General features: G+C 43.9%; 1 protein-coding gene across 1 annotated transcript in view; it reads right to left on the minus strand.

Annotated features, from left to right (window-relative positions):
- Positions 1–8,040, minus strand: part of qsox1 (quiescin Q6 sulfhydryl oxidase 1) — a 120,607-nt gene extending 112,567 nt beyond the window's left edge. Inside the window, 1 exon segment of the mRNA XM_052010852.1 lies at positions 7,705–8,040. Within this exon segment, the coding sequence (XP_051866812.1) occupies positions 7,705–7,969 (265 nt within the window). The 5' untranslated portion in view covers positions 7,970–8,040.
- Between the last annotated feature and the right edge of the window lie 11,018 nt (positions 8,041–19,058).

The following is a 19,058-nucleotide window of genomic DNA, read 5'->3' on the forward strand; positions in this document are numbered from 1 at the left end:
GCAGTATATAACAAGGAGAATCTTGCAGGGAGGGGATGTTGTGGAACAAGCAAGGACAGAATCTGTTGGTTTTGAGTTAGGAACGTATAGGGGTGAATTTCTACTGCGGGGACTATTTTACAAGCTGTCAGCTTGTGGGAAAGTTACCGAGGGGCAAAACTGCAGGGAAATTGTGGACCTGTGTAAGAGCTGTAAAGCAGTGATAAGAGGGTCTTCAATCATCCAAACATAGACTGGGATAACAATAACGTAAGGGCAAAGAGAGGTAAGAGTTTCTGAAGCACCTTAAGGAGAACTTTCTTGACCAGTTAGGTTGCTGGCACGACAAGAAAAGTGGCATTGCCTAGCTCGATTTTGAGACTGATAATGGCCAAGTGGACCAAGTACCAGTGGGGGGACATCCAAGAAACAGTGATCATAATAAATTTTTGAATAGCTGTAGAAAACTATACAAACAACTGAAAGTAAAAATAGTCAATTGGAGACAGTTTCAACTTGCAAGGCAAAATGTGATTGATCAATGGGGGGGGGGGGGCCTCTCAGGTAGAGATGTGCCATCCAGGTACATTCCCATGAGGGAGAGCAGTAGAGAAAATAAAACTAGAACTGGGTGACCAAAAAATAAAGAACAAAACAGAGCAGAAAATTATTATATGATAGTTGGCAGGTTGTTAACGCAAGTGAGAAACAGGCTGACTACGGAAGTTCAGAAAGACTGAATAAAGAAATAAGAGACAGAGACAGTCAAAGCCGGTGAACCTTGTACACCAACCATTCCAAGAGGAACATGTGTAAAAATCCCTTTGGACAGTTTATTCAAGGAACATGTGTAAATGAAAACTGACTGAATGTAGGTGAAACAGGCTGTCCTGAAAGTGGTGATAAATGAACATTCTGGATTATTTACAATCCTGGGATATACTTGGGACAGTTGAAGACCTCCTTATCATTGCTTTACAGCATTTGCACATCCATAAATTTCCTGCAGATCTGCTCCTCAGTGACTTTCCCTCCAGCTGGCAGCCTGCAGAATAGTCCCAGCAGTAGAAATACATCCCCATGGCTTCCTACTCTAAACTGACAGATTCTGTCCTTGATCGCTTCACAACATCCCCTCTTTGAAGACTGGAGCAAACATACGAGTATTCTATAGGTAAATGAATGGAGCTGCTTCAGTTAAAGCCAGTTAACCTTGTACACCATGTGGAACTTGTACATAATCCCCTTGGATTGTTTACTTAAGGAATGTATGCAAAACAAAACTGATGTCATGCTGACATAATGTAGGTAGGGTAATACAGGTTGCCCTGCGAGTAACAATATATTAATGTTCTGTATTATGTACAGTCACAAATTAAAAAAATTTTGAAGTAAAAAAATCAGTGCCATCTCAGTGCCCATATTTCTGAAATTTTGTTAGGTTCTGCTCTGGTGCTGAAGTTGTGTACACGGCTGGGAAAATTTTTGGTCCTGGATCACTTTGCTTTTGTGAAACAAACTTTCCCGTAAGTATAACTACTTCTACAGGCATTAAAATGAGGACTGGAATGCATTGTGACACACTTGTTTGGTGGTTAACGGGAGACAGAAGCTTCCAGAGTCTCTGCTCTGAATTAACTGTTAACAGCTGAAACAGTGAGGTTGATGACAAGCTGTGACTTACAAGCCTGGCAACATTACTGTGAAATACCAAAGGTGGCAAATAGCTTTCCTGCAAGCATTTACATCCATGCAACTTCCAAGGAGTGTCAGCTACACTGCAGCATTTAAAATCCTTCAAAAAATTCTGCAATTTAATTTAAATTAATTTTAATTTCGTCCTTTCTTCTTCTTTGCTCAGCTCCCACACAGGACCTCTTCTGACCTGCCTTGCCTCACATCCTCCTCAGTGCCACTCTTCACGCGGCCTAGCTTTTGATTCCCTGCTCCAGACCGATCAAGTGTGTACAGCTGATTTGTTTAGCATAGCAGATTAGAAGCAGAACTGATATTTGCTGAGTGAGGAAGAAAATAAAGAATTGTTTTGCTTTCAGTAGTTTAACTGTGTTTAAAATGAGGCAGACATTATTCCAGGAAATATCTGCAGTGGCCGTTAGTCCCTTTTGGCTCTTACCATGCCACTGAACACCCGCTGACGCATATGGCCAGTCAGCCATCATGTGCAAAACCTTCATTGGATTTACGACTTCATTTGCTTGTAGAAGAAGCCATGCACAAGAGTTTGCCTGCTTGGTACGAAAGAGCTCAAGGAATAAAAAAACTTGAGTTCAACAATTCTGGCACAAATGAACGAGATCAAGAGAAGTTTTATGTTTGTCCAGTACAGACCGTCCCCGTGTAATGAACGGGTTCCATTTTTATAGATATCCATAAGTCGATTTTGTCCATAAGTCAGAAAATACACACCAAAACAAAAAATCACTCAATATCGTAACCTTACCTCCACAGTATTGTAATGAATGGCATGGCATCAAAACCACATAAAACTAATAAGAAAGAACAATAGAAACAAATGAACAAATGGACTCTTGACCTTTCCCATCAATCCCATTCCCCCAACTTGTTTTGCTGTTACCTGTTCTCTCTCACACGCTTCACCAACTAACTCCATCCCGATTTTTCTACCACCACCTACACTAGGAAGAATTTACATTAGCCAATTAACATACCAAACAGCACATGTTTGGGATATGGGAGAAAACTGGAGCATCTAGAGGAAACACAATGGGCCAAAGGAAGAACATACTAATTCCACAAAGACAGTTCCCAAGGTCAGGATTGAACCTGGATCATTGGAGCACTAACTGCAGCACCGCACCCCCGCCTCCCCCATGATCCCATGAAACAGACTTAAAAGGCAAATTTGGAGGAAGCCAAATCAAGAGCTAAGGCAGTGCTTGTCATCTTGGTACTTATAAAGGAAGGAGTCTGGGAAATAAATGTGTTGAACTGAGGGTACAAATAGACATATGGGACTGTGATATTGTGATTGTTACCAAAACGTGGTTTCTAAATGGGTATGAAGAGTGGCTCAATGTCCTTGGTTGCAGGGTTTTCACATAAAATAGAAGGGGGTGTTAAAAAGGTGTAGCAATACGTAGCAAAGAATTTGCTCGAAAGATCAACAAATGAGCCAGCATGCGTGAACTATGGAACAAAAAAAACAAAGGCAATGCACTGCTGGGAGTGTCCCAAAGCCCTCCAGTCAGGAGAAAGAGCAGCAAAAAATGCTGCCAGTTCCAAAGTGCAAAAATAATAAGGCAAGGGATTTCAACCATTATAACAGTAACTGGGACAGTAAATGTAAAAGGTATGGAAGTTGCAATATTCTTAGTTTTCAAGGGAATATTTTAAAAATCAGTCCAGAGCAAGCCCAATAGGAAAAGGGCATATACTGAGCTGGTGGAAAGGACTGCAGTGGGGAAGCAGTTTGAAGGCAGCGATTACAATTCAGTTTGATTTAACATACGAAAAGGACAAAGACAAATCTGAAGTAAGTATTCTAAACTGGGGTGTAAATTTTACTTGGTTGAGATGCGATTTCTCAGAATCAGATTGGAACCAGCTAGCTGAAGGCAGTTTGGTGACAGAGCAGTGGGAGGAATTCAAGGAGGGGAGAGAGTGAGTTTGCTTTTCCAGAGATGCAGCCTGACCTGCTGAGTATTTTCAGCATTTTCTGATTTGGTTTTAGATTTTTGTAGCAGTTAGCGTAATGCTATCACAATGCCAGCTACCCGGGTTCAATTCCGGCCACTGTCTGTAAGGAGTTTGTACGTTCTCCCCGTATCTGCGTGGGTTTCCCCCTGGGTGCTCCTATTTCCTCCCACAGTCCAAAGACGTATGGGTTAGGAAGTTCTGGGTATACTATGTTGGCACCAGAAGCATGGCAACACTTGCGGGCTGCCCCCAGAACACTCTGTGCAAAAGATGCATTTCACTGTGTGTTTTGATGTACATGTGACTAATAAAGATATCTTATCTTAATCAGGAGGTTGATGAGGGCAGTGTGTATGATGTAGTCTACATAAATCTTGAAGGCTTTTGATAAGTGCACATAAGGCATGCTGGTCAGGATAGTAAAAGCCCATGGGATCCAAGAGAGAGCAGCAAATTGAATACAAAAATGGCACAGGAAGTAAAGAATAATGGTAGATGGCTGCTTTTGAAACCAGAAGGCTGTTATCAGTAGAGTTATACAGGGCTCAGTACTTGCTTTATGTAGTATCTATTAATGATTCAAACAGAAATGCAAGTGGAGAAAGATGCATGGAGATACTACAAAAAAACAAGTCTGTGATTGACACAGAGGAAAAAAGTTGTTGGCAGCAGGAAGATATCAATGGACTGAACTGTTCAACTAGTCACAGAAAAGACAAATGGAATTCAACCTGGACATGTGGGATATTATCCATTGGGAGAATGCAAACAATGCAGGGAGTCACAAATTAAATGGTGGAGTACCACAAAATGTGGAGCAGCTGAGAGATCTTGAAAAAGCACTTCATGATCCCTGAAGAAAAGGTAAATAAGTTTAAAGAGCACATGGAATACCTGTTTTTTTTTAAAAAACGTCAGCCAAGGAGGAAAAGGAAGGTTATGCCAGAATTGTATAATATGAATTAGGTCACAGCTGGGTCACTGTGTACAGTGCTGGACATCACCCTCCAGGAAGAATGTGATAGCATTGCAGGCTTCCTCTGCACCCTCTGTAATGACATTGCCAGGGCTGAAGATTTTATAGTTTTGGGGAGAGATTGGTAAGCAGGGGCTTTCTTGGATTAAGAGACATTAGGAAGGCATTAAAGGGCATATATAAAATTACACAAGATTTGGACAAGGTGAACAGGTCATTTAGTGAAGTGTAATCACTGAGCTTTCAGGTTAATGATTTTCCACTAAATGGATGGATCATGGTACAAAGAGAATGATTTTTTTTTGGGTCACTATTAATCCGTGAGCACATGCCATTTTCTCTGCAAAGCTGATTACCTATTTCATTGCAGCTTCCTGCACTGTTCCAATGAGACGCAATGCAAACCTGAAGAACATCATTTAATTTTCCATCTGGGCATGTTGCAGCCTTCCAGACTCAGTACTGAATTCAACAAGTTTATGTAATTTCCTTTGTTTGTATCAGAACCCACCAATTCTGCTGCAGTGGATACATCTGTAACATTAACTCACAATTTCTCTTGCTACAGCTTATTGCCTGTTTGATTTCAGGTTTCAGGAATAGCTCCGACCTGTATTCTTACAGCTTTTTTTTAAACACATCCTTAGTTAGTTTTCCCTCTCTGGCCACCCTGTTAATCTATCAACCAGATGACACAATAAACAATGGAATCACCTTGACAATCTTGGCCTCACCCCAAAGATATTCCCTTTGTCCTAACAAGTCCACCCTCTCTGCAACTTCAAAACTAACTCATTTTCTCACTTTCCTAGTCTTCAACCTGAAAGGTTAATTCTGCCTCCCATTTCCATAGATACTGCCTGAATTGCTGACTGTGGTCTTTGACAGACTCGTTCATGCAGGTGTGGACTGGGCGAGTTCTTTGAACCAAGTCATGTCATAATTATAGTCACTCACTGTGGAGCACTTATGCAAAACTACCAGTGCAACTCTGCTTTTATCTATTGATAGTTAACAGAAATGCAAACTTAAATGCACACCTGCATCTCTGCCATTTCCCGCACCTCTGCTCTCACCCCCACCCCTCCCAGACCCAACAGGGATAGGGTCCCCCTTGTCCTCACATTTCATCCTACCAGCCTACGTATCCAACACATCATTCTCTGCCACTTCCGCCAAGACCTCACCACCAAGCACATTTTCCCCTCCCCACCCTTTTCTGCCTTTTGCAGGGACTGCTCTCTCCATGATTCCCTAGTTTACTCCAGCCCTGCACCTGCACCTGCACCTCCTTTAATATTACCCACTGCTTTCGGTGCTCCAAGTGTGGCCCCCTCTACATTGGCAAGATCAAATGCAGACTAGGTGACCATTTTGCAGAACACCTGCACTCCGTTCCATAACTGAAGTCTTCATCTCCCGTTGCCAGTCACTTCAACTCCCCCCTCCCTCTCCACAGATGTGTCAGTCCTCAGCCTCCTTCACTGCCAGAATTCCAAGCGCAAACTGGAGGAACAGCACCTCATTTTCCATCTTGGAACCTTGCAGCCTAATGACATGAACATTGAATTCTCCCACTTCAAGTAACTCCCAAACTTCTTCTTTTCTTCCCTTTCCTAGCCTCTCTTTTTTCTACCCCGTTTCCCTTCTTACCTTTGACCCATCCCCCAGTGGATCTGCATTCCCCTCTCCCACAGCTGCCGATCACTATCCTGCATCTACCTATCACCACCTTGCGCCAACCCGCTTCCCCTCTTCTGTCCATCTATCACTGCTCTGCTTTTCCCTCCTATATACTGAGCTTCCCCTTTTCCTATCTTCAGTCCTGAAGGGTCCTGACCCGAAAGGTTGACCGCCTGCTTTTCTACACGGATGCTGCCTGGTCTGCTGAGTTCCTCCAGCATCATCGTGTTTTTCGTCTAGATGCCAGCATCTGCAGTCCTTTATTTCTCTAACATTTTCATGCTCCCTACTGCTGGTGTCAGCCGGAGCACTATGACCAGGTAAAACTTTTTGGGCAATACAACTGTAACCAATGAGATTTTGCTGCTGTTATGACATCGGTCCCTGCAATATCAGTCTCTGAAATAGCCCGTGTAATTGCGTTGCCTTTAATGCACACCAGCTACAACCAGACTCCCAATGGTAAACTCACCTTGCAGTGAGGATTAATCACCAATAAAATGAGCACTTACTCTTTTTAGTCTCAACCTCGCCTGCAATGACAATCACTTGACTGACCCCGAGAGTGCCCCTTTGAAAGTTGTCCCGGCCTCTAACGTTACATTTTATCCCTACCCATTCTAGCTCCTTTCACCGATCTCGCTACCTTGCCGCCCTTCCCTCATCTCATCTCCCCGCGCTTCATCGGTCCAAATCCGCCGCAATTACCCCGCGCCCGCACAGACCCGACGGAAACACACACGTGCAAGAGAAGACGGCGCCCAAACTCACTCAACAAGTGAAAAGCTAGATCCACAAGAGACTGCAGATGCAGGAATCTGGAGCAACAGACAATCCGCTGGAGAAACTCAGCGGGTCCAGAAGCATCTGTGGTCGGGGGTGGGGCGAGGAATTTAAAAACTAAGGGGAATGGAGCAAACACCAGTTGACTCTGACAACACTCACAGGGGTCTAGATTGTCGTACACACCAGGGCACAATGAAATGCCTTGCACCCTGGTGTATATGACGATAAACTAATTTGAATCCTGGGTCTTACAAACTGGGCCAGCACTTTGCTCTGTGACTGGGGAAATAATTTAACCCCAAGGACCGGTAGGTATTGAACTTGGAATGACTTGGAACTGGGAGCAATCGGAGACCCAATGGGCTTGGGACAGCGAGTTGGGGGTCTTGAACCAGGGTTGGTTCTGGTAATGAGGGATGTCCAACGTAGAAGGCAACTTTCAGTAGGGAACTCACTGTGACTGAGAGAGGACCGAGGGAGAAAATAGAGAGAGGGAGTTCGCACCTGGATTTACAAAGCAAGCAGAACTCCGAGCCTCTCTTGGTTTAGTTGTCCACAAACACACACGCTTCGAGTTAAATAAAAAAAATCACAACCCAAACCTTTGATATCATTCGCCAGCGATTTCCACACCGGGGCGAAGTTTATACAGTGTCCGCACCAAGCGGCATAGAACTCCACCACCCAGGCTTTGCTGGAGTTGTACAGGATCCTATCAAAGTTGTCGTGGTCAAGGAGGGTGACCTGGTCCATATAGGAGTAAAGCCCGTTCCCGCTCACCGCTGCAGGCTTCGCCAGGAAGGATATCGCCGCTACAGTCAGTAAGACCGTGTCCCAGTGCCACGCCATGTCGGAGCAAACCGGCATCAGGGCACGCTCAAACCTTGCTGAAATAACACTGTGTGTACGTGCGCCGGCTCAGAGGGAGGAGCGAGGTTCAAAACCGGAATCCTGCCCCGAGCAGATCATGTGCACAAAGCAAATAGCCTTATCAGCCCATTGGTAATAAGGACATTTGCAGATCCGGCGCTGTGAGTAGCGTTGAAATGTTTTTGCATACTGACGATTAAAATTCCAGAAGCCAATTCACTCACATCCGCACCATTAACTTCCAAACCACTTTGCAACAGCTGCCTCGATGTTTATTGCATTGCAAAACTCCGAGATTCCCTGTTACCGTGGCGCTTAAGAGCAACAAACAATCGGCCGGAGGAACTCAGTGGGTTGAGCAGCATCTATGAAGGGAAAAAGTTCAAGTCGAAACGCTGCATCAAGACTGGGAGGGGAGATGGCCAGTATAAAAAGGAGGCTGGGTGTGGTGAGACGGGGGCTAGTCGTTGATTGGTGAAGGATGAAGGACAATGGGCAGATGGAGCCAAGTAGAAAGGGAAAGGGGAAGGGGCAGAGGTAGGAGACAGGCAGACAAAAAAAAGGCAGATGGAGCCAGGTGGGTGAGGGAAGGCCTCAGGTCCCAGTCTCAACTCTCCCCCCTCTCATCTTTATACCACCCATCTCCCCTCTCCACTCAGTCCTGATGCAGGGTTTCAAACCGAAATGCCGACAATTCCCTTCCCCCCCCCCCACCGATGCTCCAGCAGATTGTTTGTTGCTCCAGATTCCAGCATCTGCAGTCTCTTGTGTCTGAACTGGGTCGGATTCCTGCTGTACACTGCTGGTTACAGGCTTCCAATCACAGAAACAACACTCCACCATCACCCTCTGCCTCCTTTTACCAAGGTAATTTTGGATCCAATTTGCAAACTTGTCCTGGATCCCATGGGATCTAACCTTTTGCACCACTCTCCTCTGTGGGAACCTTGTCAAAGATCTTACTGAAGTCCATGTAGACTACATCAAATGCACTGCCCTCATTGATACACTTTGTTACCCCTTTGAAAATTTCATTCAAATTGATCAGTCAGGATCCCCTCACAAAACCATGCTGACTATCTTTGATTAATCCTTCCCTTTCCAAGTGCAGATTAATCCCGTCCCCTTGAACTTTTCAAACAACTTGCCTTCCACTGACATTAGACTCACAGGCCTTGTACCTACCTGGTTTAACCCTTCTACTCTTCATGAATAAAGGCACCACATTTGCTGTCCTGCAGTCATGTGGTAACTCACCTGTGGCCAGCAAAGATCTAAAAATTTGACAGGGCCCCAATAACCTCCTCCCTTCTCTGCCATAACAGCCTGGATAAAACTCAGCCTAGGGATTTATAATCTGGGGGATTGTTTTCAGAGTGGAGGCCTGTGACCGGTGGTGTGCCACAGGAATTGGTGTTGAGTCCACTGTTGTCTGTCACCTATATCAATGATTTGGATGAGAATGTAGTGGCATGGTTAGTAAGTTTGCAGTAGTTTATTCATGGGATAGTGGACAGTGAAGAAGGTTATTTCAGATTACAACAGGATTTAGGACAACTGGGAAAGTGGGCCAAGGAATGTCAGATGGAATTTAACTCAGACAAGTGTGAAGTGCAGCACTTTAGAGAGTTAAACCAGGGCAGGACTCACTCAGTAAATGGCAGGGCTTCGGAGAGTGTTGTAGGACAGAAAGACCTAGGACTACATACATAGTTCCCTGAAAGTGGTGACACAGGTAGACAGGTTGGTGAAGAAGGCATTTGGCACGCCTGCCTCCAATGGTTGGGGCATTGTATACAAGAGTTGGGATGTCATGTTGCAACTGTACAACACGTTGGTGAGACCCCATTTGGAGTATTGTGTACAGTTCTGTTTGCCAAGCTATAGGAAGGATGTAATTAAGCTGGAAAAGATGTGAAAAAGACTCAGAAGGATGTTACCGGGATTGAAGGGCTTGATTTACAAGGAGACACCAGATAGGCTGGGACTGTTTTCCCTGAAGTGTAGGAGGCTGTGGGGTGACCTTACAGAGGTTTATAAAATCATGAGGGGCAGAGATAAGGTGAATGGTCACAGTCTTTTTCCCAGGGGAGGTGACTCTAAAACTAGAGGGCATAGTTTTAGGGTGAGAGGGGAAAAACTTAAAGGGGACATGAAGGGCAACCTTTTCACACAGAGGGTGGTGGGTATGTGGAATGAGCTGCCAGAGGAAGTGGTAGAGGCGGGTATAATTACAATGTTTAAAAGACATTTGAACAGGTATGTGGACAGGAAAAGTTTAGAGGGATATGGGCCAAACGCATATATGAGTAGCTCAGGTGGGCGACTTGGTCTGCATGGACGAGTTGGGCTGAAAGGCCTCATTTCATGCTGTATAACTCTAGCACTCTATGACTCTATCATAGCCATAAGCTGGTTTCAGTAATGGTGAGCATAAAGCTACTGAACTGTCAAAAGAACCCAAATAGTTCACTGTTATCCTTCAGGGAATGAAACCAACTATCGTTATCCAGTCTGGTCTACATGTAATTCCAGACCCATCAATGTGTTCGATTTGTAACTACACTCCTAATTGGTCCATAAGTTACTCAGGTAATGCAACCAGAAGAAAGAGAAGTAGCTTCAGACCTGCTCCGTAATTCAATAAGTTCATGGGTGATCTTTAGCATCACTTTCATGTTGAAAGGTAATCAGGCTGAGTCTTTAAGTATTGGCCTTGTCACCTGACATCTATTTCCTGTGGTTAAGTCAGAAAAAACTTTGCCTCTATCGTATGCTTAGTCCCCTGGTCTTTGACCCTCTGCCCATGAGTACTTTTGCAAGATAGCTTAATTTGTGCGTGTGTGTGTGTGTGTGTCTATGTGCAGGTGTGTGAGTGTATGTTTGTGTGTAGGCGTGTAAAAGTGTGTGTCTCTGTGCTTATATGCATGTAAGTGAGTCATCTTCTTGTAAATAAAAAAATAAGAAATAAAGGTGAGAGAAAAGATAAGGAAAGATGTGAGATCCATAAAGTCTGGAGAGGAGGGAGAAAGGGAACATAACAAAATGAAGAGAGGTGTACAAAACCAGCAAGAGAAAAAAGATGCTCAGTGAAGTCAGAGAGGAAATAACAGATCTAACCACAATCTTGCAAACATCTGTGGATTTAGAAGTGGAGTACAAGGCCTAGAGGCTTGCTGATCTACATATTTATTAACAGAGAAAGAAAAGAAAGACTTGCAACTTTCACAGTTTCAGGGGGCACCCAAAAGCAGTTTATAGTAAACAAAACACTGTTGCAACATATGAAATACAATAGCTAACATGTCGTCACAGGATCCATAGACAGCAAAGTGATTATAACCAGGCAGGTTATTTTAACAATGTTGATTGAGGTAAGATGTAGGTGAGGGCAAAAAGACTGAACTACATATTAGTCAGTTTTTTATATATCAGAGGTGACAATACAATGGAATTAACTTAATGTTCAACTGGAGAAATGGAAGTGCATTGAGGACTGTAGCTATGAATTGGCAGAGTGTGATTTATATTGGACCAGGGAGGAGCTGCTATCTAAAGTATACAGCATTAAAGGGAAAGAGGCAGCATGTATTATGATAAAGGATTGAAAACAGGGAATTGTGGAGGGATTGTAGTTCAATGATTTTTTTGAACCAGAGCCTTAAACATCGGAGCCTTCTAGAAATAAATAATTGAAAGACTGTGCTTTGGCAAACAAACACAGAGGGTAGATTCGTTCCTTATATGGCCTAAAATTCTGGGCCTGATGTGAGTTGGAGCTGAACTCCTGGCTGTGTCCAGGTATTGCTGAGGAACAAGTCTATGGGTACTGCAGACCAAATCCATAGGTACTACAGACCAAGTCAATGGATACTACTGAAGACCAAGTCCATGGGTATAGCTGTCAGTCAAATCAATGGGTTTTACTAATGACCAAGTCTATGGGTATTTCTGTCAATCAAGTCTTTGGGTATTAATGAAGTTCAAGACCATGAGTATAACTGCTCCAGAGGTGGAGTGAAGGCCCAGAAATAGTGGAAGAGACAAGGTTGTCTTTAAGGTTAGTAAATTGCCTTGGGGGCATTTGAGGACTTTAGAACTAGGGAGAAACACACCTGCTCCCACTTAGGGAGAATCTTCATCAAAGAAAATTACATCACGTCTCCATGCAGCATTGTTTTCAAACCCGATTGATGATCAAACCTATAAAGTTCTTGCTAAGGCTCAGAATCTCCAATAGTCCAGTAGGTACATCCAAAGGAATGTGGGCTGTGCAGAGAATGTGCGATTCTCTCTCCTCACAGGCTGCATTTTTCATAGAAAGACTTGAATTTCAGTAGTACGTTCAAATGATCACAGGTTGTCCTAAAAACATATAACAAAGGTGTCCATAACTAGAGGGCAGAGGTTAAGATAGGGGGCAGGAAATTTGGAGGTGACTTGAGGAAGAATGATTTCACCCAGAGCATGGTTGAAATTAGGAACTCACTGGCCAAATGGGTGATGGAGACAGATACTGTCGTAACACTTAGGAAGCGTTTAGATGAGCATTTGAAATGCTGTGACACGGAAATCTGTGGGCTGAGGGCTGGAAAATGGAATCAATATAGATAGATACTTGACGATCAGCACAGACACGGTGGGCTGAAGGGCCTGTTTCTGTGCTGTATGACTCTGACTCTAACCGTTCTAATGAAATAAAGAGATCCGGCCTTTAATTTTGATCCCTGGGGGAAGGTCCATGCACTTTATGCCTTCCCAAGGAGCTCAATTTTTTAGCCATTTCTGTTTTGTCTGTCACAATCCACAAATGCAAAGCTTGAAGCATGTCTGATAACTTGTCCATTATCATAATGCTACTTCCTTGTGCAATATTGTATCCCATATGCAGCTGAAGATGAACATTCTGCCTTCACTTGTCTTGTGCTTGTGTCATTTGTTATGATGGACAACTCCCTACGGTGACTAAGTCATATGCTATAAACCACAGTTGTATTTGTGTTTTGCTGCACTTTAGGTTTTGGGAGGATAAGCTGCAAAACAAATCAATGTCAGTGTCCTCTCCCAGGCCAACATCCCCAACATACAGGCCCTAATTACATTCAGTCAGGTACATTAGAAAGGCCACATTGTTCACATGCCCAACACCGAATTCCTGAAACAGGCAAACTTTCTGAACTCTTATCACGTGAAGAGATTACCTGGCAAGACAGAGGAAAAGATTCAAGGACGTTCTCAAAGCCTCCTTGAAGAAGTGCAACATCCTCACTGACTCCTGGGAATCTCTGGCCCATCACAGCTCAAAGTGGGGAAGGAGAATTCAGGATGGTATTGAGAACTTCACATCCATGAATTAGAAGCAGGCAGAAGACCTGCATAAGCAAGGGAGGAGTTCTACCACCTCACAAACTACCCAACCATCTGTCCCATCTGGCACCTTCTGCCCCATCCGTGGAGGAGTCTTTGGTTCCCACACTGACATCATCAGCCACCTCAATCCAACGCCCCTCTCCCATCCCACCCAAAAGAGTGAAAAAATTCATCCTTGACTCTGAGGGACTGCCAAAGAAGAAGGAAAGTGACATGTAGACTGCTTATGAAGTGCTCATCGTATGATGTCTAATATCATACTGTGAATATGGAACTCATTAGGTGAAAACTTGAGCATCGGGAACTTAGCACAGAGTGAGCAAATCTGGGAAAGATAAGCAGCAATCAAATGTTTCAAAAGCAACAGATGCACATTTCCATAGACATAAAAGCAGCCAAATCTGGTCAACCTTATTTGTAGCAAACAGAATGAATGGAACATTATTTCAGTTACGGTATTAAATCGATATGGATTTTCTTTATTTCCCAATCTTTCCAAACAATTCAAGTGCACCAACAAACCATGACAAATTAAAGTATTTTTCACACTGGAGATGCCACAGGGATCAGTGGCAACTATTTGTGAACTATGTTAATAAACTTAGAGGAAATGACAGAAGATAATGTATCCAAGTTTGCTGATGATGTTGGTAGGAAAGTGAACTGCTAGGAAGATGCAAAGATTCTGCAAAGAAATATAGACAGAACAAATGTGTGGAGTATAATAAGGGAATTGTGACATTATTCACTTTGGGAGGAAAAGTAGAAGAACAAACTGAATTTTAAATGGCAAGACACTCATTAATGTTGATGTAGAGCAGGATGTGTGTGAGCTGGATCATGAAACACAGAAAGCTGACATGCAGCTACAGCACTTAATAGCATTTTGCCTGTATTACCAGAAAGGTAGAGTATAAAAGTAAGGAAGTCATGCTGCTTTCTTTTGGGGATTTGATTACGCAGGAAAAGAGATTGAGAATTTGTAGTGTCTCAATGAATGGTAGCTGTATTTCAGACACTACAAGATGTATGATCAATAACTCACTGTCTTTGGAAGAAAAAAAGCCCTCACTTGGTAATGAAATGGAGGAAGCTAAATTAAATCATCAGGTTCACAAGGATGGATAGTTGATCTCCTGAAGAAGCCAGGGCTATCATCAACTGAACAGAAGGTTTCAGATAAGTGTTTCCAACAACATGGTGTGATTCAAAATGAAGACACTGGTTCTATGTAGGAAGTTAACTGAAGGCCCTGCATTTGGGAGAGGCAATGTAGAAAAATAACCTGCCCAGGAAGAAATTGCGAGCTGCCTGACTGACAAGGAAAAAATGATGAAGGCATGCCTGACCTGCTGAGGGAACATACCGGTGCAGGATGTCCAAGTGGGAAAGGTGGAAGCTGCTGAGACATACACTATCCTTGAGTGAGAGCAGGCTAAGAGTGCCATGGATTGCCAGTGTGGATACATTGCACAGAGCGCCAAAGCTCAGAAAGATTCAGTAAGTCAGGATGCAAGACAGCATGACAACAGAGGCAAGAAGATGGAGAGTGCTAAAAAGTTACCATAGGAAAGACATTTACCATTGAGTTCATGAGATTTAGCATGCCAAATACATTGCATGTATGTACTTGTTCTAGTTACTAATTAGTTTAGGTTTATGTCAATTGCATACTGCATACAATGGTTTAACATTATGAAGATAATTATGTCAATGTGGCAATTATAGAAATGTTAAGTACAGCTTGTAGAAGAGAGTCTTGTAGATGAAAAGACAAAGAAATTCAGTAAATTTACATTTGGTTAAATTTATAAGACAAAAATCTGTAAACAGTTAACTACAAAACTTCATGCATGTAATGGTTTTCTGATGGTATAATCTAACATTGTAGCTATCTGATGGTTTGCATGAGTTTGTTACTTCATTTTAAAGGAGAAGAAGTGTAATATATATGAATTTGAATGTACATTTAAGATCAGAGCTTACCACATGAAAATGATATTTGTTGTACCCAAAATTACTCCTTAGGTGGATCATGGCTGCCTTCAATAAAGGATGCTCTGTTGTTGTCTCTGAATGATAGCACTTGCAACAACCCCAAAGAATCCTGTAGAGAGTGACGCAGCATAAATTCAGTAGATTGCCTCTTGGGGTGAGGCAGTTTTAGGAAATATTGACTAACATCAGCCTAAATTCACAAGAACTTAGAAGAATGAGAGTTGACATCATTGACACATAAATGAAAGGGATTGATAGGGTAGATGGTGAAAGGCTGTCTTTTCTCACTGGAGTACCTAGATCTAGAAGTTTAGATTCAGGGTAAGTGGACTGAGAAGAGGTAAACGTTCTTAGCTGTAATTGTTATAAATCTTTGGATTTATGCAAAGCAGCATGTTTCCACTTCTGCATCATTGCTCATCTTTACCAATCTAAGATTATCTACTGCTGACAACCCCACCTCAGTGTTTCATACCTCCAGATTTAACCATTCAAATACTCTCCCATCTGGTCTTCCATCCTATAACTTCCTTATATTTGTAATCATATTTTTTCTACCCCTTCCCCCCTCCATTTTCCTCTGCACCGACACCAGCACCATTTTACTCACTAACTTACATTGGCCCTCATCCCAGCGAGGCCTCAGCTTTAAAATCACCTCCCTACTATCAAATCCCTCAAGGCCTCTCCTCTCCTCTCCTCTCCTCTCCTCTCCTCTCCTCTCCTCTCCTCTCCTCTCCTCTCCTCTCCTCTTCTCCTCTCCTCTCCTCTTCTCTCCTCTCCTCTGCACTCCTCTTCTACCCTCCCCTCCCCTCCCCTCCTCTCTTCTCTTCTCTTCTCTTCTCTTCTCCCTCCTTGAATCCTAACACACTCCAAGATGTATAAATTTCCATCAGCATTCTGTACCAGATCCTCAATATCCATGGAACTTTGCTCTGACCTTTCAATGGTGAGCCAATACTTCTGAGTGGCTTTAATTCTGCTCTGTTTTGACCCTATACTGGCTAATAAGTTGCTGAAAGTTAACAAAACATTGTGGATGGGAAGAAAAAGCTATTGAGATTTTACCCCGGTCTGGCAGCTTTGAAAATCCACAAGCACCAGATCACAGTCAAAGCTCTGCAATCCTGCCACATTCAGTCATAAATGTTGGTGAACAATTACACAGCTAATGCTTCATGAACGCCCCCCTCTCAAAGATTGTGGAGTGCAGGATGTAGTTGTAAAATATAAAGCTGAAGCATCCGTAACTATCTTCAGACTGAAATGCCACGTGGATGATCCATCTTATCCTTCTGAAATCCCCACATTGCCACTGGGGTCCCCCCTCTCTTATCAAAGAACTCTGAGGATTATTCAGCCACTTCTTTGGCTCAGCTTACCTGATCTTACGCAAGCTGGAAATTGAACCTGAAACCTTCTGACCTCCCTCACACCCGCTTCCCTCCTGACTGTCACTGCCCTTCCTGACACTGCTTTGCCATTCACTATTCTACTTGCAGTCACTGAACTACCAGCACTCATAACCTCCCCAAAATGCTCCTCTCCCCCAACATTATCTTCCCCCACCATTAATTGTCCAACTGACAGTCACTGCCCCCCCCCCCCCCCCAGCACTCATTTTGTGCCCCTCCCCACGACACTCACTGCCTACCCTCCTGATACCCACTGACATCTTACTCTCTACCTCAATGGGAGACAAGGATGTCTGGGCCCATCCACACGATGCAGGATGGATGGCAATTTTGAGACGTCGGGATGTTGGGAAGACAATTTTCATGAACTTAGAATTGTGTTGACGTGTGAGGAAGTGTGCAATGTGTGTTGTTTACAGGAGAGAGCAATGGAGAGAGAAGGACAGCAAAGGGAAGGGTGAGAGAGGGTGGTGGGAGACTGGGCAAAGGGATAGTCAGCGAGTGACATGGAAGAGGGAGCGGCAGATGAGGAAGAGAGAGGGGAAGAACTTGAAAGAGATGTGCACAAGAGGAGGGTGAGTGTAGGGGAGGTCCCACCTCTCCCAGGCACTGTCCAGACTTGCCTCATTGGATTTGAAGCCTGTACTCAGGTTGAGTTACTGCACAGTCTCTGGTCACTGACTCAGGGCAGCAACTTCCCCTGCTCCCTTCTCCCTCTGTCTCTTCCCCTGTGCTATGTACCTTCCTTCTCCCTCTCAGTCCCCCTTCTTTCCATTTGCTGGCCCCCTTCTCTTGTCACTTAAACCGCACCTCTCTCTTCTCCCACCCAACCCCACTCCCCTGCCCCTTTGTGAAAGGTCTTGGTGGGCTCAGAGAGGGCTGACATGTATGTTAATGGGCATGTCCCACATGGTTGGATCCACAAGTTGTGAGGGTTGGTAGGTTAATTGATTCCAAGTTGTGAGGGTTGGCAGGTCAATTGGCTGCTGTAAATTATCCCAGTGTGTGGGAGAGTGGTAGAATCTGCGGTGTGGGGGAGGGGGAGGGGGCATGGGAGCAGATGAGAATGTGGGGAGAATAAAACGAGATTAGTGTAAATGGGTGGTTGATGGTCGGCATAGATTTGGTGAGCCGAAGGGTCTATTTCCATGCTGCATGACCCTATGATTCTATGATAAATGTAATATTTCATGTGAGTACTTCACTGGTGGCCCAGCCAGAATGGGGCTGTCTAGATTAACTCCTTCCAGCCTCCTCCCCCTGTACTATGCATCCCAACTTCATCCTGTCCCTCTGCTACTTATTTAGATGGTACAGGCTGAGTCCTTGTGCTGCTGGGATGGTGCAACACAAGACATGCCAGGATGTGACTTGATACCAGTGCCACAGAATTGTCTAAGCAACAGGATCGTAGTTGCAGCACACTAATGGGTCTGCTCTAACGCAGTTCATGTGGTTGCATGGCCTTCATTGCATGCGTATTGTCCACATCTGTGGTCTGCACACCAGAGTCAAGGGCTTTTGTAACCCTGCTGACACTATTTGGCTTGTCCTGGTGGCTTAAATCTAAATGATCTTATGCATTGCTGCATTAAAGGCCATTATGACTGGTCCCAGGGTACAGGCTATTAACCAGCATGATGGAGTGTGTATGGTCATACATCAGCTTGCCGTTGTTTGCTGCCTATCTCAGATCTGACGTGCTGTGCCCCCAGAATGAGAGGCATGCAGTCACTGGCAGTCAGAAGCATAGGAAGGTCTCCAACCTTGTGAATCCATATGTTTATTCTTGTCTTCTGCTCTCTGCCAACAATGAATGAAACGTACCTAGTTTTCTCAGGGCATCAATGATCTTCCTTGTGCAAGAGCAGATGGTGAGCTGTGAGGTATTGTAAATATTTCGAGCTTCACCCTGCAGGGAGCCTGATGCAGAAATATGCTTGGTCTTTGTGACCTTGGCAGCAAAAGGCCATTTGAGGTTATACTTGTGGCTGGAGCAGAGGCTTCATTTCACAATGGACACCATTCTGGGACAATTTTGGCACTTCTGGTGCCCAATCCATGGGCCATACAAAGCCAATGTTTGCGGCCATTAACTGCTTGACTCCTGAAAGGAATGCTTGACATGCCCATAGTGAACTTATACACTTTACAAAATTTTAGGCTCTTTGATCTGGTAGGAACTTCAGGGAAATGCATATCAAAAGATAATTCCAGACAATATACAAGATGCTGTGTAGCTTTGACCTGCAGCAGAAAACATTATAGAAGATTGGAAGATTGATTCTGGGTAGTTTTCTGCA

Source organism: Pristis pectinata, chromosome 3 (genome assembly GCF_009764475.1).
Source record: "Pristis pectinata isolate sPriPec2 chromosome 3, sPriPec2.1.pri, whole genome shotgun sequence".
Lineage (NCBI taxonomy): Eukaryota > Metazoa > Chordata > Chondrichthyes > Rhinopristiformes > Pristidae > Pristis > Pristis pectinata.